Source organism: Mustela nivalis (genome assembly GCF_964662115.1).
Source record: "Mustela nivalis genome assembly, chromosome: 2".
NCBI classification, from domain to species: domain Eukaryota; kingdom Metazoa; phylum Chordata; class Mammalia; order Carnivora; family Mustelidae; genus Mustela; species Mustela nivalis.
The window spans coordinates 38,413,564-38,438,324 of record NC_139021.1 but is presented as its reverse complement, the minus strand read 5'-3'; the positions used below and the strand labels follow the sequence as shown (position 1 = coordinate 38,438,324).

At 38.7% G+C, this 24,761-nt stretch overlaps 1 protein-coding gene across 4 annotated transcripts in view; it reads left to right on the top strand.

Annotated features, from left to right (window-relative positions):
- Positions 1-19,386, top strand: part of CPQ (carboxypeptidase Q) — a 460,217-nt gene extending 440,831 nt beyond the window's left edge. For all 4 annotated transcript variants that reach the window (XM_082722832.1, XM_082722829.1, XM_082722830.1 and 1 more), the window contains one exon: positions 18,911-19,386. In XM_082722832.1, coding sequence (XP_082578958.1) covers positions 18,911-19,074 — 164 coding nt within the window. In that variant the 3' untranslated portion in view covers positions 19,075-19,386. The remainder of the gene's footprint in view (positions 1-18,910) is intronic.
- Positions 19,387-24,761: the final 5,375 nt, after the last annotated feature.

Sequence of the window (24,761 nt, the reverse complement as noted above, 5' to 3'; positions counted from 1 at the left end):
CATAAACAGTCTTTACTGCATTAAAATCAGTGACTTGGAGAGAACAAGGCTTTTTCCTTTTTGAATTTCATCTGTGACATCCCAAGTAGTTTTGGATGTAATCTTAGTCAACTCCCTTTCTACAGATATACTCTACTAGATGGAAAGTTCTGTGAAATTCCATGAGAGCACACACGTTTAAGTTATGCCCACCATTGTTTGCCCAGGGCTTAGCAAGGTACTTGGTACTTAGTAAGAGTTCAGTAGATAACAAATGAATGAACATGATCTGCTTTTCAAAAGCTGTATATCCAGGCCATGTTTGGCAGAATCCCTAGGGCCTGTCTTGCTGTGCAACAATGAGTTCGACATTGGAAATGTCACTGTGATCATCCTAAGTAGTCATTTAACTTATTTATAATAACAGAACAATTGTTTCTATTCTGTATGAAGTTATCTTTTTATTTTATTTTATTTTATTTGACAGAGTGAGAGGGAAAGAGAGAGCATAATCAGGGGGAACATCAGGCAGAGGGAGGGGAGAAGCAGACTTCCTGCTGAGCAAGGAGCCTGATGTGGGTGGGACTCGATCCCAGAACTCTGGGATCATGAGTGAGCCAAATGCACATGCTTAACTGACTAAGCCACCTAGGCACCCTATTCTGTATGAAATTAAACAAGAAATAATTCATGCTTCATGTTACGTATCCTTCCTAATGAGGTCTTCTTACCAGTTTAATTAGTAAAGGACTGTATATTTTTACCTTTGTCGAGAATTCTGAAGTCTTTAAGTAAAATGACTTAGGAGATGAAACAGTAGGACTCCTGGTATTATTTATAAATTTTGTGCTGGAAACTATTTCAGGGTTCGTAGCAGCAAATCTCAAGCACTATTTACCTTACCCAGTAATTCAGGAGTTTCAGCATAAATGATGGAACAGCTAATGACATGTTATCCCACAAAGTACCATTAGCTTCCTTTGTCATCCTTGGCCTTTTTTTTTTTTTTCTTAAAGAGAACACAGAAATGTGTAAATTGCAATTTATCTCACCACAGAGGCATTTAATCAAATGTACTATAACTATTTTTTGGGTGGCTATTGAGAATAATCACTATTTCTTCATTATAAGAATTTCCTTAAAATTATATTAATGAGGGCCAACCATAAATGCACTGGAAATTTAGTTACATTTAAATGTTAAATTTGCACCATAGCCTTGTAGATTCTCTATAAGTAGATTGCCAGGAGCCAGGATCTTTTCACAAGTGTTAGCATCTAATGGATAATTCTGGAACTGATGTTTTTCTTTAAGTGAAATATGTTTGCATTAAATGCATATTCATTTCCAAGCTCCTTCTTAAACATTTACTTCTTTTGTTTTGGAATTCACAAAGCTTTTTGTGTTTAGCTTATTTTTTCCTTCACTGAGTAATAATTTTTAGAAAGTTATATTTTAGAAGGTTTTATGTGAAAAGAAAGTTTCATCCTTCTAGTGGATACTCGGCTAAAGGGGCTACATTTAACTGCCAAATGGGAACCTCTCAGGTGACCAAGAAAGAAAAAGCTTATTTGCATAAATAAAATGAAAGCTCAATAGATGAGCCAATTATTTACCAAAATATTCATCATCTAATTGGTGAATTCAACATCTGATTTTGCTCCATTTTCAAGGATGATGGCTTGAGGCAAGAATTATTCACCATGTGTCTATTATTGTTTTTCCTTGGAAGCTGAGGTGGAGGAAAGTTTACTAATATTTTGCAGCATTAGCCAAGTAATTTGTCATCTCTTTGTTGAACCACCTGCCTTGCACAAAATCATGGACACACTTATTTTGGATAAATTTATGCTGTCTGACACATAAATGAATATGGAGAATAGAAAGAAATCAAGAGACTCTCACTCCCAGATCAGTTGTCTTCATTGGCTTAAGCTACTTCTAAATTGATTCACATAACACCATCTTCCTGGTTTCTGGATATGATACATGTTATTCATTAGTACTTAAATTTTATTATATTTTTAAGATAGCCTCTTTTCAGCTGGGATTGTTTTTAGTAGTAAAACTTTATTTTATATATGGTTTCCTATTTTCCATGGTGTATTTTCTTGTGACCTTGACACTATGGCATCTAGAAGTGAAAACAAGCCCATCTCGGTGCAGGCTCATGGTCCATCCAGCCCATAATTCTGCTTCTGACAATGGCCCCCAGAGGAATTTTGTGGAGATTTTGGCTATCCAGTTTGACATGACCTAAAATTATTAAGCGTACCCTCTCAACTAGCCTCATTTCTTTGAAACCAAGTATGGCTTCATCAGTGGTGAATTTATACTTGCTACCCTAAAAGGTGCAATTTTAGCCTGTCCTACTTATTGGGGGGGATAATGGAGATCAACAGTGTAACTGGAAAGGCTTTCAAGACTGATTCCAATTCCAAATAATGATACCAACCCTCAGGTGGACTTCCTTGCAGAGAAATACCTGTTGCTTCTTTTCTTTGTGTGATAGCCAGTTAGTTCTTTATGCACAGCAAACATTCGCTTTCACAGCAAGCCAACCTTTTTGGTTGTAGCATAGTTTAATCAAAGGTTCTTTGAATAGGTAGAAAACTCCTTTCTCTTTTATTACAACCTTTTTTTTTTTTAACTTTTTAATCATCATAAAGAAGCCAAGGCTTTCTCTTACAAAAGCCATGATTTCTTTTTCCTTATAAACTATGTGTTAAAGTGCTTGGATTTCATAACTCCATTAGCCTGGCCATGTGGAAGTGAGACTTACTGGTCAGAGGCTCATAGAGTCTCCCTTTGTGACCACTTTCAGGAACAGACATCCTCCTGTCAAATGGTTGGCCTTCAATACCATAATCATTGAATAGTGGGTGGCAAAATTGGGACTCCCGCTCTCCCATGTCACCCAGGCATTTCTGCAATACTCCTGCCAACCAGTCTTGGAGAATTATTAATATTCAGTATAGGAAATAAGTCTAGAACAGCATGTCCATGTAATACTTCCAATTTGTCTCATTTCCTTTGTCTCTGCTGGCCAAAAGAATGGGAGGTGGCAAGCAGAGACAAAGGTTTGTATCTTTTTTTTAATTAAATTTTTTATTTTTTTATGAACATATAATGTATTTTTATCCCCAGGGGTACAGGTCTGTGAATCTCCAGGTTTACACATTTCACAGTACTCACATACCCTCCCCAATGTCCATAACCCCACCCCCCTCTCTTGGCCCCCCTCCCCCCAGCAAACCTCAGTTTGTTTTGTGAGATTAAGAGTCACTTGTGATTTGTCTCCCTCCCCATCCCATCTTGTTTCATTTATTCTTTTCCTACACCCAAACCCCCCACGTTGCATCTCCACTTCCTCATATCAGGGAGATCATATGATAGTTGTCTTTCTCCGATTGACTTATTTCACTAAGCATGATACCCTCTAGTTCCATCCAAGTCATCACAAATGGCAAGATTTCATTTCTTTTGATGGCTGCATAGTATTCCATTGTGTATATATACTGCATCTTCTTGATCCATTCATCTGTTGATAGACATCTAGGTTCTTTCCATAGTTTGGCTATTGTGGACATTGCTGCTATAAACATTCGGGTGCACGTGCCCCAAAGGTTTGTATCTTAACACCTGCTTTCTATTGCACAGTAGCTTCATAGCTTTCTTTGCATCTGTAGCCAGAAATCAAAATCTGTTAATTTGAGCAGAATTATTGGAAAACCCAGGATAATTTTAAGGCTTTCATTGTAAATATTGTACTAGAAACAATCTTTAGTCTTTTTAACTCCAAGACCCACATACATTGAATGTTATGACAGTACATTCTGTCAGAAACCATTTTTTTACAGTTGTTTCCTTATTGAGCATCTTTCCCCAAGTGTGGAGAGAAACTGCAGAAAAGAATTTATGAGGAATCACATTGGCTCAGATAGGTGGGACTTTTACTGACAAGAGGCTATGGAAGTGGATAAAAAGTTCTATATGGACAAAGGGAGAATAATAAATTGGGACCAATATAGAACAAGGAGTAAGATTCAAAATCACCCCTCCAAAAGAAGTATCGATGTTATTTTGTGTTACAAAAATGGACAGAAGCACAGAGTGGTATGGGTGTTTCTCTCCAGCTATATATGAAGCTACAAATACACATACACACATAAATAATAAACTCAAAGATAAGAACCTTATCATATACGAATGTGATTATTCACCTAAGGTTTGTAGAGAGAAGGTACTAAATTAGAATTTTCTAAAAGGTAAAATTATGAAGCTCATGTGGAAGTTGGAAGGCTGTTCAAGAGGGAAATAAGAATATTAATGGGTTGGCCCTGGCCCGACTTATCAAAAAGAAAAGAGAAAGGACCCAAAAAAATCATGAATGAAAGAGGAGAGATCACAACTAACACCAAAGAAATACAAACTATTATAAGAACATACTATGAGCAACTCTACGCCAACAAATTTGACAATCTGGAAGAAATGGATGCATTCCTGGAAACATATAAACTACCACAACTGAACCAGGAAGAAATAGAAAGCCTGAACAGACCCATAACCAGTAAGGAGATTGAAACAGTCATTAAAAATCTCCAAACAAAAGCCCAGGGCCAGACGGCTTCCCGGGGGAATTCTACCAAACATTTAAAGAAGAACTAATTCCTATTCTCCTGAAACTGTTCCAAAAAATAGAAATGGAAGGAAAACTTCCAAACTCATTTTATGAGGCCAGCATCACCTTGATCCCCTAACCAGACAAGGATCCCATCAAAAAAGAGAGCTATAGACCAATATCCTTGATGAACACAGATGCGAAAATACTCAACAAAATACTAGCCAATAGGATTCAACAGTACATTAAAAGGATTATTCACCACGACCAAGTGGGATTTATTCCAGGGCTGAAGGTTGGTTCAACATCTGCAAATCAGTCAATGTGATACAACACATCAATAAAAGAAAGAACAAGAACCATATGATACTCTCAATAGATGCTGAAAAAGCATTTGACAAAGCACAGCATCCCTTCCTGATCAAAACTCTTCAAAGTGTAGGGATAGAGGGCACATACCTCAATATCATCAAAGCCATCTATGAAAAACCCACCGCAAATATCATTCTCAATGGAGAAAAACTTAAAGCTTTTCTGCTAAGGTCAGGAACACGGCAGGGATGTCCATTATCACCACTGCTATTCAACACAGTCCTAGAGGTCCTAGCCTCAGCAATCAGACAACAAAAGGAAATTAAAGGCATCCAAATCAGCAAAGAAGAAGTCAAATTATCACTCTTCGCAGATGATATGATACTATATGTGGAAAACCCAAAAGACTCCACTCCAAAACTGCTAGAACTTATACAGGAATTCAGTAAAGTGTCAGGATATAAAATCAATGCACAGAAATCAGTTGCATTTCTCTACACCAACAGCAAGACAGAAGAAAGAGAAATTAAGGAGTCAATCCCATTTACAATTGCACCCAAAACCATAAGATACCTAGGAATAAACCTAACCAAAGAGGCACAGAATCTATACTCAGAAAACTATAAAGTACTCATGAAAGAAATTGAGGAAGACACAAAGAAATGGAAAAATGTTCCATGCTCCTGGATTGGAAGAATAAATATTGTGAAAATGTCTATGCTACCTAAAGCAATCTACACATTTAAGGCAATTCCTATCAAAGTACCATCCATCTTTTTCAAAGAAATGGAACAAATAATTCTAAAATTTATATGGAACCAGAGAAGACCTCGAATAGCCAAAGGGATATTGAAAAAGAAAGCCAACGTTGGTGGCATCACAATTCCGGACTTCAAGCTCTATTACAAAGCTGTCATCATCAAGACAGCATGGTACTGGCACAAAAACAGACACATAGATCAATGGAACAGAATAGAGAGCCCAGAAATAGACCCTCAACCCTACAGTCAAGTAATCTTCCACAAAGCAGGAAAGAATGTCCAATGGAAAAAAGACAGCCTCTTCAATAAATGGTGCTGGGAAAATTGGACAGCCACATGCAGAAAAATGAAATTGGACCATTTCCTTATACCACACACAAAAATAGACTCAAAGTGGATGAAGGACCTCAATGTGCGAAAGGAATCCATCAAAATCCTTGAGGAGAACACAGGCAGCAACCTCTTCGACCTCTGCTGCAGCAACATCTTCCTAGGAACAACGCAAAAGGCAAGGGAAGCAAGGGAAAAAATGAACTATTGGGATTTCATCAAGATCAAAAGCTTGGGGCGCCTGGGTGGCTCAGTGGGTTAAGCCGCTGCCTTCAGCTTGGGTCATGATCCCAGGGTCCTGGGATCGAGCCCCGCATCGGGCTCTCTGCTCAGCATGGAGCCTGCTTCCTCCTCTCTCTCTCTCTCTGCCTGACTCTCCATCTACTTGTGGTTTCTTTCTGTCAAATAAATAAATAAAAATGTTTAAAAAAAAAAAAAAAAGATCAAAAGCTTTTGCACAGTAAAGGAAACAGTTAACAAAATCAAAAGACAACTGACATAATGGGAGAAGATATTTGCAAACGACATATCAGATAAAGGACTAGTGTCCAGAATCTATAAAGAGCTTAGCAAACTCAACACCCAAAGAACAAATAATCCAATCAAGAAATGGGCAGAGGACATGAACAGACATTTCTGCAAAGAAGACATCCAGATGGCCAACAGACACATGAAAAAGTGCTCCATATCACTCGGCATCAGGGAAATACAAATCAAAACCACAATGAGATATCACCTCACACCAGTCAGAATGGCTAAAATCAACAAGTCAGGAAAGACAGATGCTGGCGAGGATGCGGAGAAAGGGGAACCCTCCTACACCTTTGGTGGGAATGCAAGCTGGTGCAGCCACTCTGGAAAACAGCATGGAGGATCCTCAAAATCTTGAAAATAGAACTGCCCTATGACCCAGCAATTGCACTATTGGGTATTTACCCTAAAGATACAAACGTAGTGATCCAAAGGGGCACGTGCACCCGAATGTTTATAGCAGCAATGTCCACAATAGCCAAACTATGGAAAGAATCTAGATGTCCATCAACAGATGAGTGGATCAAGAAGATGTGGTATATATACACAATGGAATACTATGCAGCCATCAAAAGAAATGAAATCTTGCCATTTGCGACAACATGGATGGAACTAGAGCATATCATGCTTAGTGAAATAAGTCATGCAGAGAAAGACAACTATCATATGATCTCCCTGATATGAGGAAGTGGTGATGCAACATGGGGGCTTAAGTGGGTAGGAGAAGAATCAATGAAACAAGATGGGATTGGGAGGGAGACAAACCATAAGTGACTCTTAATCTCACAAAACAAACTGAGGGTTGCTGGGGGGGGGGGGTTGGGAGAAGGGGGTGGGATTATGGACATTGGGGAGGGTATGTGCTTTGGTGAGTGCTGTGAAGTATGTAAACCTGGTGATTCATAGACCTGTACCCCTGGGGATAAAAATATAGGTTTATAAAAAATAAAAAAATTAAAAAGAAACTGGTTAATGTCTTAGAGGCCAATAAATTGTAACCTTTGGGATTATCTGTTCTTTGGGACAGAAATCATTTTCATCTCTACTAGACAAAAATCTATGAGTTAAAATAATAAATTCACAAAGTCTGCGACCATTAATCAATAGTAAGCAGTGAGTCAAACTAAGTACATTCTCCTAGAAAATCTTTGGTGGACTTTGCTCCTGAATGACATTGAAAAGATGTGCTGCTCACCTTTTTGCCCTATTTTCAAGTTGTGGTTGATTTCTCTAACAGTGGTAGAATGGCTAAGAACATATTGTGTAGTCCATAAGAGAGCATTTGGATCTCAGCTTGTATATGACATATCACATGTTTTTAGAAATAAGAACCTACTTGGAGAGCTAAGAGTATTATCCCTGGAAAGCAGGCTTTACTTACCAAAAGTTGCTGTAAAGAGAGGATAAAACCAATCAATATTCTTCTCTACTTTTGTCCAATTTGATATTTAATAAATTCTTTCATTTATCCATTTAGTGAGTCAGCAAATATTTATTGAGGTTCTATTACATGCTAGGCATTGGGAAGTGGGACAAAAAGACAAAGTTCTTGCACTTATAGAGCTTATATCCCAATGGGAAAGACAGGCAGCAAATGATAAAACCGTTACAAGAATAATATACTTTTAGGACCACCTGGGTGGCTCAGTCGGTTAAGCATCCGCCTTTGGCTCAGGTCATGATCTCAGGGTCCTGGGATCGAGTCTCAGGTCAGGCTCCACGTTCAGCAGGGACCCTGCTTCTTCCTCTGCCTGCCTCTCTCCCTGCTTCTGCTGTCTCTTATGTTCTCTCTCTCTCTGGCAAATAAATAAATAAAAACTTTAAAAAAATATGTACCTTTAGACAGTGAAAAGTGGGATAATGAGAGATCAGGGTGGAGGAGTTCTAGATAGAACCATCCAGAAACTCTCAAGAGAACTGGCAGACCCTTGAGAGTGTGGCCCAGACAGAGCAGAGGACTTGGTGACAGATGGTCTCTGCTGTTCATCTTCTGATAGGTGGTCCCAGGCTGTCCACTGTATGAACATAATTCAAGTCTTCACTGTTTCATGATCCGGGACACCTCGTATTTGAATTTCTGTCTTCATGTCATGAGGCAGAAATAGGTATGGGGGCCAGACCAGTGAATGGGATAAATTGTGCAAATTGTTTCCCACTAGGGAGAAAGTAGTTATAGATTCCTGGGATAGAGCAGTGAGAGAAGGTAGAGAACACTGGTTAAGGTACAGTTTTTAGATCAGAGACACCTGGATTTGAATCGTATCTCTACCACTTATTATTGTTTGACTTTAGACAAGTTCCTTAAATCTATTTTCCATCTGTTAATGACATGTGATGACCATCCCTTCATGGGCTCACTGGGAGAACTACATGGAATAATCTCCTAAAGCCTTAATCGCACAGGAAGCACTCAACAAACAGTGTCCTTGTTACTCCTCCTATGTGTGAGTCTGTAATACCAGCTTCATGCAGTAGGGATTAATGAGTCTTGCTGCTGCTCTGTAGTATTCAACTTTATGGAAGGATGAATCATTATCACAGAGTTCAGGTACATGTGAACTGGAGCTCACCAGGTCTGGCGGTGTTGACTTAAACTATGTAGTCCAGGTTATCCCAGCAGCCAATCCAAACTTTACAAAGAGAAGGTACAGACTTATGCCTGAACCTTTTTAGCACAGACTCGGCAATTCTTGAATAAATTAAGAGTTTAGAAACTAAAATTATAATACTTTTTATGGAGTTTTGATTGGAGATTTTTTTCCCTTCCCTTTTTGTCGTCCTTTCTGTTTTTTTTTGTTTTTGTTTTTGTTTTCCTTTTTCGCTTAGAAGTTGCTTTCTTTTCTGGAGAGCTATGGGTTAGGAAGCTATTAATTAACTGCTTCTTACTCCAATTTTCAATGAGATTTAATACCATAGGGATAAAGCTGCCCTTTTTGAAAAGAAAGATTAAATGTCTACAAAGTCCATGAATTGATTTTCTAATTGTTTTGGCAATAATGTTTTTCATTGATAATGTTGCTAAAAGAAATAATAATTTTAATTAAAGTTTAAATGTCTTTTAGATTTTATAGATACTAGGGGGACCATTTTCTTGCAGGGAATAAGTTAAGACCATAACATTCTTCTCTAACCCCACAATTATGATCAGGGGAATGTCTGTAATCCATTCCATTGCAATTAAATTGCATACCCCAGACTGTTCAAGATCTGTTTATAAAGGAGAAATGGATTTTCCACAGCTGATTGCCTGTTAGTGCATCTTTCATGCAACATTGCAGCAGCCAATGTATGTGCTGAAATAACAGACTTGAATTTAAACTTTCAAAGCTTTCAAATGTCTTTCAAAAACTTCTCATTGCATGAATTGCCTAATTTGTGTACATGAAAATCCACTGATTACAAATGAATGAGAGTCAACCTATGAAAAGAGGAGGATATGAGAATCTTTGTATATTTGCTCCCCCCCACCCCGATCTTTTTAGGAATTAGCAGGTATTCAGTCTTGTTCCAATATCCTGCACGACCACAGTCATTACTGAGATCTCTCTGTGAAGATTGGAATCTGCTGTGAACAGTATGGGGCAGGTTGGATATTTCTTACAATATTCATTGGACCATCTTCACCCAGTCACACAGCTGGAAAATATTTTCTGACATGAATGTTTATAGAAAAAGATTCAGAGAGGAGAGAAAGGGATGGGAAGGAGGAGAAGGAAAAATAATCCAAACAGGTCGAGGTGGGGTCATATAGAAGAGACATCATGGCCCAGCTATTTCATCTTTAAGAACACTTGTCAGAACTTTAACTTACTAAATTCCAACTTTAAGTCCCTCCAAGTTGCATTTAATTGATCAAGTTGCTGTGTATATATCGGGTCATCCCTATGGATCTCTAACATCTGTAATAAAGTACTAAATGAATGCCTACTAATTTTGACCAGAATCTTGAAAGTCAGATCCTAGGAGCCCCATTTCATGAGTGAGAAAACTAAGACTAAAAAGGCCTTATATGATTCACCCAAAGTCACCCAGTTATTAAGCAGAAGAGTTTGAATTTGAACCTAGGCCCATTTGACTGTAACACCTGTGTTCCCAGCTCTATCTCCCTGTGTAGGTCTAACTTCTTGGCTGACATACTCAAGGATACATGTCTTCACATCCTTAAATTCCAAGTGTCCCTTAGAAATAATTTCCTAACAGTGAACTACCCTAATAATGCTGTAGTTTTTTTCCAGGGGGTGAATGTTGGCCTTCAGAGCAGACTCCTTCCTACCAGCTTTCTATTTCTAAAAAGCGTTTGATGATTCCCTGTTCAGAGCTCATATACCTGTCAAAAGAGACTGCAATTTATCCCCAGGGAGAGTTAACACTCCCTCCACCCAAGAGAGCATGTCAGGTGCTCTCAAAATTGAAATGCAGGCTCTCCCTCAGTGCTGGTCTTTTAGATTAGTAGCGGTCACTGATAAAATGTCTCCTTGGAATTGCGGAGACAAAGCTGCAAGGCAGCCAACAGGCCCACCTCCTATCGCCTGTGGTTATCAGCATTCTCATTGGTAATATCAGATTTTCTGGAGTTGTTTTAGTTATATAAAATGTTCATGGGAACTTCGATGATCTCTGAGGAAATGCCTTCTCTAACGCTCCAGTTGTGAGGGGAGGCAGCCAAATTCCCACCCATCTGGCAGGCAAGTTCTTTCAGTCTGAGACTGAACGGGAATTTCAGAGGCCTGGAGAGGGCACACACAAGTCTATCTTGCTTCTATTTTTTCAGTCTGGAATTTGGAGCCTTTCCCATAACCCATCATGCAGTATCTTTAAGAAGCGCTGGATTGCAGGAAAACAACCCCAAGTGAGCCATACTCTGTCTACTGGAGTAAAATGTCCTTTCCTGTTTCTTCGTGTACATGATTCTAATTCATCTTCCATCTACCCTCGGTGACTTTCATTCCTTGAACTTCACTCTTGACTTTGTCCTTAACTTGTACATGAATTTGTATTCCACCTGAAGCTCTCTGGGATCCAGACAGCATATGCTCCTCACAGGCTCAGCTGGTTCTAAAATGTCACAGTTTCTGTTAAAATGCTTCTTGCTCCTACCAAAGTAAGCAAACAGATTTGTCTCTCCTGGGTGTGCTGTGAGATCATGACATAAGGAATCTTCTGGTTTTAAAATGGACCTCTGGCCTTTTCACTGGAATTTTGATTATCTTCATCCATATGCTTTCTAGAGAATTTCAGAAACTAGGATATTCTCATGTGGCCCTGGTCTTTGTCACCTGCCCCCAGATGATACCTCTTCTCTAGCCTTCTCTTCACCACCATGATGTTTACAGAACTCCACTTCTACATTCCTCTGGAGATGTCCCTAAGATGGAACTCTAGTCTCCCTGCCTTCCTGCCCTTTGGTTCCTAAAGTCTCCCCATTCCATCTATTTTCAGCTTAATACATTCCATCTATTTTCAGCCTAATATTCAGGACTTTCCACAGTTGGTTACCAATAATTTATCTGCCAATAATTAACCTAAGTTACCCACACAAACACATCACCCAAAGTAGAATGCTCACATACTCTTTCACTTGGAATGTCTTCACCCCACCTCTTGTCTGTTGATATCTTAAGTATTTATGTTAAAATTCTCTTTTACCACTCCGTATCAATCCTGACCTTTCTCTGTTGTGGCCCTAGAGACTGTTTTGGACTGCATACTAACAAATCACTCCTTCCCTCTGGCTTATGATTGGGTTTGGCCATGGGGAGGCCCCATTGGATACAGGAGGCACCGGCAGGAAACTGATTGATTCCCTGACTTCTACAAATAGCTATGGCTCCCCTGGTGACCCTCTCCTGAAGCCAGAGCTGCTCTCTTTGCCTTCCAAGCCTAGGAGTGGTAATGTCTCTTTCTTGCCAGCCTTGGGATGCTTCATCATCTCTTCTGAGCTTTATTTAACCCCAACCACTCTTTGTAAATAGTCCTTTCATCAAATTCTCCACATTACTTTTTTGGAGGACCCATCTGTTTCCTACAAGGACTCTGACTGGTACAGCACATTCAAGGCCCAGTTCACTCATAAAATTCACCAGTTTCATTCATTAGCTCAACAAATACACATTCATCTTTTATTTGGCACTATATTATAAGCATTGGTGACAGAGCAGAGAACAAAACAGAGGTATTACCTTCAGAGAGTTTACAGTTTAGTGGGGAAATCAGATGTCAAACATAAAATTATAACAAAAGGTGGTGGAGATTATAAGAGAAGTATGGAGTGCACACAGCAAGAGGACCTAGTCTAGGGGCCAAAGAAGGTCATTCAGATACATGAGGCATCTGCTGTTTCTTTGTCCTTTCCTCATGGCACTCAGTACATTCTGTGTTATTATTGCTTGTGGACACTCTGTCAAAAGCTCTCTTTTGAAAGACAGAAGCAGCTGTGTCTTTTTCATCTTTACGTCTGCCTCAGTACTTAGACCACTGCCCAGAGTATTGTAGGAACTCAAGTACAATTGCCCAATTGAACTGGACTGAACCTTCTGAATATTTGTGGACCTCAACTCCAGCCCATCCACTGACAGTTTTACATTATCAGGCTGGATGATGGTAAGATCCCACTTTTTCAGAGCCATGGGCTAACAAAAAACATGTTTTACCAGTTTAGAAAGAAAAATCATTGAATTGGAAGGACTTTCCTCTACATGGGTGAAGGGTTTGATAGGCATTGTCAGCTTAATACACCCTGTTTTGGATATTTCCTGGCAGGCACTGGAGTCATTAGTTGTCAGAGGTGACCACTGAATTGAAGTTTTCTTTTATACTTTTTTTTTTTTTTTTTTTTTTTTTGCTTCACTGGCTTATGTTTGTTTAATAGCACTATAGCTGAACTCAGTGTGAAATATGAATGGAGATAAATCCAAATTCTACTTCAGAACAAGAAGTTTAGGGACTTAGATAGAGGTAAACCTTGGCACGAAGTTTTGAAAACTTGGGCTGGGATAGAGAAAATCTAGACAGCATGCTAAGGCCACGAAGATCACAGGAACAAGGACAAGGTCCAATCCACAGGGCAGGAAGTAGAGGACTATAGGAAGAGAACTCTACTAACATGGTAGACCAGAAGTTTATAGACACATTCCTCCCCCCAAAAACTATTTTGGGTAAAATTATAACTGTCTTTCTATAATACATGGCTTAATGAGGCAAAGTAAGGAAATTCCTCAGAGATGAAAAATGATAAAGCAAGAATTTATAGAGGTAAGAAAACTCTGGAGCCTGGCATTTGTGTGAGGATATCTGCCAATTTGTTTCCCTGGATCTTGGTTTTGAATGAGCAGTGAGTGCATCTGGAGACAAAAGGACCCTAGTGTCCTTATATAAGATATTGATTAACTTTGGCTAAATATATGAGCTAAGATTTCTAGGGTCTCCACTGATGGAATTGAAATAAAGTGTGTCACCTCCAAACTAGTAGATTGGAGAGAAAGAAGGAATGATGGGGGGGAAATCAACACAGAGGAAGGCAAGAAAGGAAAGGGAGAAAAAAAAAAAAAACAAATCTAGAAAACACAATTAACAAATAGAAAGCAAAAACTAGGATGGCATAAATGAATTTAACTTAATAGTAATCACAATCTTCATAAAGAAATTATACTGTCCATGGGGTGCCTGGGTGGCTCAGTGGATTAAAGCCTCTGCCTTCAGCTCAGGTCATGATCCCAGGGTTCTGGGATCGAGCCCCGCATCGGGCTCTCTGCTCAGCAGGGAGCCTGCTTCCCTTCCTCTCCCTCTGCCTGTCTCTCTGCCTACTTGTGATCTCTGTCTTTCAAATAAATAAATAAAATCTTAAAAAGAAATTATACTGTCCAGTTAAAATTCAGACTGTTAGACTAGATTTTTAAAATTCAGCTTTAAAGTCTTCATAACAGAAGCCTCTAAAAACATAAGGAGAAAGGAAGAGTGCAAGTAAAATAATGGGAGAAGACATACGAGGGTAAAGGAAGAAGGTATGGCTGTATTAAGTATTAGGAAAAACTAACTTCAAGAAGAAAAGCATTACTAAAAATGAAGAGGATAACTACGCATTAATAAAGATGTTCAATTTACCAGGAAGCTGTAACTCTAAATTTGTGTGCCCCTAATAGTGTAAGTTTGAAATATATATAAAAGAAATTGCTGGAACTGCAAGAAAAAAGAAATCCAAAATCACAGAGGGACATTTTCACATATCCCTCTCAAAATTGATAGCTCAAATAAAAAATAAATCCGTTAGGTGTTAAGAGATTTGAAGAAACAAGCATGATCTCATGCATATACACAGCATACAGGAATCACATTCTTTTCCACACATGGAACATTCGTAAAAATGGATCACACAATAGGCCACAGAGAAAAATCTCAATGGATTGAAAAGAAACTGTATCGTATAACCTGTATTCTCTATCGGTTCAATTAGAAATCAGTAATGAAAAAATAAGGGAACCCCATGCATTTTAAAAATTAGAAAACACATTCTAACTTATGTGTCAAAGAAAAAATCAAACCAGGAATTGGTGAACATTTAGAACTCCGTGATCTTGACCATACTCCACAGAGCTGGTGGGCTATAGGGCTGTAGATAGCTGAAGCAGCAGTAGGAGGAAGATTGCAGCCTTATTGCTTATGCTGGAGACAGAACACTGCAAAGCAATAAACTGAACATTCACCTCAAGATGTTAGAAAAAGAAAAGCAAAAGCAAATAAAGCAAAAAGCAAATAAAGCAAATTTTTAAAAAAGCAAATAAGGAAGAAGGAGGGAAGCAATAAACATGAGTAGACATCAATGGAAGGAAAAGCACTCTATAGTAGAGTGTTCAAAAAAGTTGTCTTTATTTTTTCTTTGCTTTTTCTTCTTTAAAAGATTTTATTCATTTATTTCACACAAAGACACAGCGAGAGAGGGACACCAACAGGGGAGTGGGAGAGGGAGAATCAGGCTTCCCGCTGAGCAGGGATCCTGATGCGGGGCTCCATCCCAGGACCCTGGGATCATGACCTGAGCTGAAGGCAGATGCTTAACGACTGAGCCACCCAGGTGCTCTCCCAGTCTTTTTTTCCAAAAGACTAATAAGACTGACAAACTGCTGACAACAACTGCTGATGAACGAAAAAGAGAGAAGACACTAATAACTAATATGGAGAATGAAAAAAAGTTCATTCCTATACATGCAGACATAAACAGAGATAAAAACAGGATATTACTGATAATTTCATGCTGATTATTTTGATTTTGATTATTTTGAATATTTGGGCAAAACTCACACATTCCTAAAAAATATAATTTCCAAAGTTAATTCAGGAAGAAATACAAAATCCCAGTAGCCCCATAACCAGGATAGAAATCAAATCATTAGTTAAAATATTTCCCATAAGCAAATTATCAGACTTAAATGGGTTCTTTTGGGTTTGGGGTTTTTTTTTTTTTTTTTTAGATTTTATTTATTTATTTGATAGAGAGAGACACAGCAAGAGAGAGAACACAAGCAGAGGGGGAGGGAGAATCAGGCTTCTTGCTGAGCAGGAATCCTGATGCAGGGTTCCATCCCAGGACCCTGGGATCATGACCTGAGCTGAAGGCAGACGCTTAATGACTGAGCCACCCAGACACCCAGATGGGGGGACTTAGATGATTTTGTAAAGAGTTCTTTAAAAAAAAAAAAAAAAAAAAAAAAACAGGAAACGAATCATTCTTACACAAACTGCTCCCGAGTGTACAAAAGAAGGAACACCTGCCTTTTAATGAATCAGATATATCCTTGATGCTAAAAAAGGATAGCCACAAACAGAAAATGCCATTTTTTTAAATGTATAATTTACAATTATATGCTCCTTGGAGAAAAGATAACTAACAAAAAGTATGCAAGCTGCATCACAAAACTTTAAAGATGCTACAGAAGACTTGAATAAATAGAAACATTTTTATGGATAAGAACACAATATCCTAATATAAAGATGTGAGTTCTCCTGAAATTGACATGTGGATTAACACAACTTCCATCAAATTCCAAGAATATTTTTTATGCAATTTAAAAATGATTCCAAACTTCAACTGAAAGATCAGTTAAGAATAGGAAGACATTCCTGAAGGGGAAGGAAGAGAAGGTGACAGAATTTGCTCTGCCAGATTATAAGACATAGAAAGCAGTAGTCACTAAGCTACTAGTAGTAATTAAGATACTTCTTATTCTTAGTATCTAAAATATTTTAAGAATTCCTACAAATCAATAAGAAAAGATAAATCTATTGAAAATGAGCAAAAATAATTTCACAAAAGAGAAAACATAAATGACAAAAAATACATATATGAAAACATGTTCAATTTCATTAATAATTTTAACAATTAAAGTTAAAACCATAATGAGATAATATTTCATACCCACCAGATTAGCAAATATTAGCCTGACAAAAGCGAGTGCTAGAGAGGATGTAAGACAAGAGGAGGACTCAGATACTGCCAGCAGAAGTGCACATTGAAAAGGGCAATATTTTGGAATTACACGATAAAATTGAGCACACACCTCTCTATAGCCCAGGAATTTCATTCCTTTATTTAGATGCTAAAGAATGCTGCTAACAACATATAATAATAGAAAACTGGAAGCAACCTGAATGTCCATCATCAGGAAAATGTATAAATAAATAGAATGAAATAATATACAGCAATAAAAAATGAAAATACTACAGTTAAGCGTACTGAGTGGGAAAAAGCAAGTCACAGAAATATATCTGGTGTCTGTTTCAAAGGCAGACAGTGTTAAACAATTATTTACTTACTTACTTATTTATTTTTTTATTTTATTTATTATATGACATATAAACATACAGTGAGACTATTTTTTAAAAAGTCAAGGAGTGATTAACACACAAGCAGAATGGAAAAATGGGTACCTCTGGAGGGAGGAAGGGATTGGCAAGGGGTGGGGGAACTCATAAAATGGGCTTCAGAGGTACTGGTTATATCTTCCTTGCATTGGACTGTGGACATATGCGTACTTTTTAATATTGTCACCCGTCATGATACGCACTTGCATTCTCTGCAACCTTATGTGTGTGTAGTTCACTATAAGACAGTACGTCAATAAGTTAATAAGGCCAGAGGATAAAGAACTGCAGTTGGAATCCACAAACAGGGCCCAGGAGGTTCCTAAGGTTGACTAAGGGATGGCAGAGACTCCCCAGGGCTGTGAGTCATGGTGAAAGCTAGAAAAAGCTTCACTAGAGAAAGAAGAAAGCTCATAAGTGGGGCAGAGGTACCTGCTGATGTCCTTGGAGGTTGTTGGGAAATCTTATGGAAAGTATCATATCCTTCCCTCCATGATTTGAGAAGAAACCTTGAGCAAAAGAGCGTGTGCTTTCTTTTGTATCCAGGAAGGTACATAATTTGCACTCTGGCAGATACAAAAGCAAATATTATCTTTTTTTTTTTTTTAAGATTTTATTTATTTATTTGACAGAGAGATCACAAGTAGGCAGAGAGACAGACAGAGAGAGATGGAGGGGAGCAGGCTCGATCCCAGGATCCTGGGATTATGACCTGAGCTGAAGGCAGAGGCTTTAATCTTAACACTGAGCCACCCAGGTGCCCTGCAAATGTTATCTTTTTATAAATAAATAGGATATTTGTATCAGTTACTTAAACAAATAAATGTTTATTTTCTTTTATGTGGCCAATAGTCCAGAAGTAGGCATTGGAGAGCCTGTTCAGTGGCCTAGTGATGTTTTCTAAATCCAGGCTCCTTTTGTCTTTACACTTGGCACTTTTTAGTGTGGGGGCTTTTAGCCCCATGTACTTCCAAACTTTTTATCTCCTTTTTTTTTTTTTTTTTCATCTACTTTTAACACAGCACAAGGGCATTTTCCTGACTCTTGTTGGGAAAGTAAAGACTTTTCCTAGAACTCTCCTAAAGCCTGCCACTCACATCCTTGTAGTAAGTATGGTGTCCACTTGGCCATTTCTTGCTGCCAGACAGCCTGGGAGAGTAATGCTTTTGCATGGTAGCCTGCACAGTAGGACCAGGAAGAGTGAAGTGGGGAAGAGTAGTTTCTGAGCAGTGGTTTCTGAGCAGTTCTTCCACATCTCTGTCGAAATACTTCGCTAAGAATTCTTCCTCTTCCTGAGATCAAGAGTCTCTTACGGTTTGTCTCCATAAGAATTTCTAAATCTCAAGAAACAAACTGAGGGTTGCTGGAGGGAAGGAGGGTGGGGGGGATGGGTACAGGGGAGGGTATGTGCTGTGGTGAGCGCTGTGAACTGTGTAAGACTGATGATTCACAGACCGGTACTCCTGAAGCAAATAATACATTACATGTTAATTTAAAAAAATTCTTTCTCTTTCCTTCCCAGGAGCCAGTCTAGTTGATGACCTCTATAAATATTTCTCCTTCCATCACTCCCATGGAGATACCATGACTGTCATGGATCCAAAGCAGATGAATGTGGCTGCTGCTGTTTGGGCGGTTGTCTCTTACGTCATCGCAGACATGGAGGAGATGCTGCCCAGGTCTTAGTGAGAACAAGCAAGCAAGCCCTTGTGTCCTTTCTGGCCAGGAATTCTAGGAATGCAGTTCCAGGAAGTCCCTCTTCAACTAACAGTTTGATCTCACCTGATCCATTTTCAGAGCGTAATACTTTCTCATACTTTCTGTTGCCATCTTTCTCAATACTTTCCAAATTCTCTGTTTCTAAAGGAAGAAATGATCCCCACTCCCACATACAGTCAAAATATGGTAGGGATCACAGTGGGGACCTTTCTTTATACCACCTGTGAAAATTATTGTTTCTGCTTTGAAGATAAATACTCAATAAAAATTTGGAAGATCTCTGGTTTTCATGTGTGTGTTTATAAACATTGAATCAAATACAGTGACACCAATTTTTATGTTATTTTTTGAATGAGTCAAGGAATGCAAAATTGTAGTATGGTCTTAACTGAATGTGTAGAGGCATTTGGCTTTCTAATCTGTACATTTTCATCTCACTAGAATTTTTAAAATGAAATGTGAGTTTTTTAACTAACAGGAAAAAAAGATGTCACCATTTGGAGATAAAAATCAAGTATATATAATCTAGTTGCCTTACTAAACGTAAATGCTAAGGCCTATCACCAGGTAAGTGATGATAATATTTTATATTTATGTTTTACATATTTCATACAGTATTTCTATGAAGTTGGGGCTTATTCCCATTTTTCTGTTAGTGCAGTTGAGACCCAGTGAGGTTAAATAATACTTACAGAGCCTAATAGAGCAAAAACATTGATCCTTGCCCACTCTGGGAACAATACCTACTGTTCTTTCCACACAATGTCCAGTATTCAGTTAAAAAAAATTTTTTTAACTGCAAGAAAAAAAACAAGTGCATAGTCAAGAGTTAATGCAGATAAGAGAGCCAGACTAAGAGATAACCCAGAGGCTGGAACTATCAGAGGGGACTCTAACGTAACTGTGACTGATACATTAAAGATCCAGGACTATGTGTATGAACAGAAGGAGAATTTCAACATAGAGATGAAAACTATAAAAGAGTCAAATGTCAATGCCAAAATAAAAAATATAATAACAGAGATGAAGCATTTCCTTGTTGGGTACTTTAGCAGAATGAACAAGACTGAGGAAAGAATAGATGAACTCAAAAATAGGTCAATAAAAATGGCCCAAACTAAAGCACAAAAGGAAGAATTAGTGAAGGAAAACAAGGATCAGAATGGAGCTTTCAAAGGACGTGGAGATGCAACATGGGGGTTTTGGGGTGTAGGAAAAGAATCGGGAAGGAAACAGACCATAAGAGACTCTTAATGTCACAAAACAAACAGGGTGGTATGGGGCAGGAGGGGGGTCGGGAGAGGGTGGTGGGGTTATGAATTGGGGAGGGTATGTGCTATGGTGAGTGCTGTGAAGTGTGTAAACCTGGCAATTCACAGACCTGTACCCCTGGGGCTAATACATTATATGTTTATTAAAAAAAAAAAAAAAAAAAGAATGGAGCTTTCAAGAGTTGTGATCTAATGTGTTTGTGGTCTAACATATATGTAATTAGGTATCAAGGGGTCTAACATACATATAATTAAATATCCAGAAAGAGCAAAGTATCCGTTTTATTAATGGTAATAACGAAAAGAATTGGCAGATACAATAGGTCTTTCATTTCTGGCAAGGCAGCAAACTGGTACTTTGACCCTTAAACTGAAAACCAAAAATTTGGATACCATCTGAGAAACACTTTCTTAAATAAATGAGTTAACTGGTTAAAAGGCAAAGAATATTAGACAAAAAACTAAGTGAAGGGAAGAACCAAGAGGGAGACACAGAACATTAAGCCAGCTTTCTCTCTGAGAAAATTTGCAGAAGGTGGCAAACTTCACTTCCATTTTCACCGCCTTTCAGGGCTCAGAGGACTCTAGACAAATCCCAAAGCCTGCCATAATAGGGATACTAGAGAACCCCCAATAAAACTGACACCTCAAAGGATTATACATCAATACTATGGTGAACCAAAAATAAATTTGAAGACTGCCAGGAAAATTACAGTTATTGAATAAGTGGTGAGTGTCTGAAGAAATTCCCATAAATAAAGCTATAATAAATATAAATACAAACTCACAGTCAAAAAAAAAATTTTTTTAAAACAGAGAACCATGACATTCTGAGCAAAAACAAACTTAAAAAATAAATAAATAAAAACCATAATTGGAGAAACACAGGAGGGAGGAGTCAAGATGGCGGAGAAGTAGCAGGCTGAGACTGCTTCAGCTGGCCGGAGATCAGCTAGATAGCTTATCTAAAGATTGCAAACACCTGAAAATCCATCGGCAGATCGAAGAGAAGAACAGCAATTCTGGAAACAGAAAAACAACCACTTTCTGAAAGGTAGGACCGGCGGAGAAGTGAATCCAAAGCGACGGGAAGATGGACCCCGGGGGGAGGGGACGGCTCCCGGCAAGCGGCGGAGCAACGGCGCACAAAATCAGGACTTTTAAAAGTCTGTTCCGCTGAGGGACATCGCTCCAGAGGCTAAACCGGGGCGAAGCCCACGCGGGGTCAGCGTGGCCTCAGGTCCCGTAGGGTCACAGAAGGATGGGGGTGTCTGAGTGTCCCAGAGCTTGCGGGTATTGGAAAGGGAAAGCCGGCTACAGAGACAGAGCTGACATTAAGCTCACAACTCGGTGTTACCTTGAACCGGTCGCAGGCTCGGTGAGCTCGGAGCGTGGCTGGAGGTCAGGCAGACGGGAGTAACTGGGCGCTGTTCTCTGAGGGCGCACTGAGGAGTGGGGCCCTGGGCTCTCGGCTCCTCCTGGCCGGAGTCCAGGAGGCCGCCATTTGTATTCCCGTCCTCCGGAACTCTACGGAAAGCGCTCAGGGAACAAAAGCTTCTGAAAGCAAACCCGAGCGGATTACTCACCCCGGCCCCTGCTAAGGACGGTGCAATTCCACCTGGGGCAAAGACACTTGAGAATCACTACAACAGGCCCCTCCCCCAGAAGATCAACAAGAAATCCAGCCGAGACCAAGTTCACCTACCAAGGAGTGCGGTTTCAATACCAAGGAGAGCAGCAGAATTCCAGAGGAGGAGAAAGGAAAGCACAGAACTCATGGCTTTTTCCCTGTGATTTTTTTTTTAGTCTTGCAGTTAATTTAATTTTTTTCTTTTTCATTTTTTGTTTTTTTTTTTCTTGCCTTCTGGTAAGATTTTTTTTTAACTTTTACTTTTTTCTTTTTTAACGTTTTTTAACCAGTTTATCTAATATATATATATTTTCTTTTTTATATTTTTCTTATTTGTTTTCTTTTTTTTTCTTTTTTCTTTTTTTTTTTTTCTTTCTTCATTTTGAACCTATTTTTATCCCCTTTCTCTCCCCCCCCCCCCCCGGATTTGGCTTTTCTTCTAATTTGGTTAAAGCATATTTTCCTGGGGTTGTTGCCACCCTTTTAGTATTTTACTTGCTACTTCATATACTCTTATCTGGACAAAATGACAAGAAGGAAAAATTCAACACAAAAAAAAGAACAAGAGGCAGTACCGAAGGCTAGGGACCTAATCAATACAGACATTGGTAATATGTCAGATCTAGAGTTCAGAATGACAATTCTCAAGGTTCTAGCCGGGCTCGAAAAAGGCATGGAAGATATTAGAGAAACCCTCTCGAGAGATATAAAAGCCCTTTCTGGAGAAATAAAAGAACTAAAATCTAACCAAGTTGAAATAAAAAAAGCTATTAATGAGGTGCAATCAAAAATGGAGGCTCTCACTGCTAGGATAAATGAAGCAGAAGAAAGAATTAGTGATATAGAAGACCAAATGACAGAGAATAAAGAAGCTGAGCAAAAGAGGGACAAACAGCTACTGGACCACGAGGGGAGAATTCGAGAGATAAGTGACACCATAAGACGAAACAACATTAGAATAATTGGGATTCCAGAAGAAGAAGAAAGAGAGAGGGGAGCAGAAGGTATACTGGAGAGAATTATTGGGGAGAATTTCCCCAATATAGCAAAGGGAATGAGCATCAAAATTCAGGAGGTTCAGAGAACGCCCCTCAAAATCAATAAGAATAGGCCCACACCCCGTCACCTAATAGTAAAATCTACAAGTCTCAGTGACAAAGAGAAAATCCTGAAAGCAGCCCGGGAAAAGAAGTCTGTAACATACAATGGTAAAAATATTAGATTGGCAGCTGACTTATCCACAGAGACCTGGCAGGCCAGAAAGAGCTGGCATGATATTTTCAGAGCACTAAACGAGAAAAACATGCAGCCAAGAATACTATATCCAGCTAGGCTATCATTGAAAATAGAAGGAGAGATTAAAACCTTCCAGGACAAACAAAAACTGAAAGAATTTGCAAACACCAAACCAGGTCTACAGGAAATATTGAAAGGGGTCCTCTAATCAAAGAGAGAGCCTACAAGTGGTAGATCAGAAAGGAACAGAGACCATAAACAGTAACAGTCACCTTACAGGCAATACAATGGCACTAAATTCGTATCTCTCAATAGTTACCCTGAATGTTAATGGGCTAAATGCCCCTGTCAAAAGACACAGGGTATCAGAATGGATAAAAAAACAAAACCCATCTATATGTTGCCTCCAAGAAACTCATTTTAAGCCCGAAGACACCTCCAGATTTAAAGTGAGGGGGTGGAAAAGAATTTACCATGCTAATGGACATCAGAAGAAAGCAGGAGTGGCAATCCTTATATCAGATCAATTAGATTTTAAGCCAAAGACTATAATAAGAGATGAGGAAGGACACTATATCATACTCAAAGGGTCTGTCCAACAAGAAGATCTAACAATTTTAAATATCTATGCCCCCAACGTGGGAGCAGCCAACTATATAAACCAATTAATAACAAAATCAAAGAAACACATCAACAATAATACAATAATAGTAGGGGACTTTAACACTCCCCTCACTGAAATGGACAGATCATCCAAGCAAAAGATCAACAAGGAAATAAAGGCCTTAAATGACACACTGGACCAGATGGACATCACAGATATATGCAGAACATTTCATCCCAAAGCAACAGAATACACATTCTTCTCTAGTGCACATGGAACATTCTCCAGAATAGATCACATCCTGGGTCCTAAATCAGGACTCAACCGGTATCAAAAGATTGGGATCATTCCCTGCATATTTTCAAACCACAATGCTCTAAAGCTAGAACTCAACCACAAAAGGAAGTTTGAAAAGAACCCAAATACATGGAGACTAAACAGCATCCTTCTAAAAATGAATGGATCAACCGGGAAATTAAAGAAGAATTGAAAAAATCATGGAAACAAATGATAATGAAAATACAACGGTTCAAAATCTGTGGGACACAACAAAGGCAGTCCTGAGAAGAAAATATATAGCGGTACAAGCCTTTCTCAAGAAACAAGAAAGGTCTCAGGTACACAACCTAACCCTACACCTAAAGGAGCTGGAGAAAGAACAAGAAAGAAACACTAAGCCCAGCAGGAGAAAAGAAATCATAAAGATCAGAGCAGAAATCAATGAAATAGAAACCAAAAAAACAATAGAATAAATCAACGAAACTAGGAGCTGGTTCTTTGAAAGAATTGATAAACCCCTGGCCCGACTTATCAAAAAGAAAAGAGAAAAGACCCAAATAAATAAAATCATGAATGAAAAGGAGAGATCACAACTAACACCAGAGAAATACAAACTATTATAAGAACATACTAT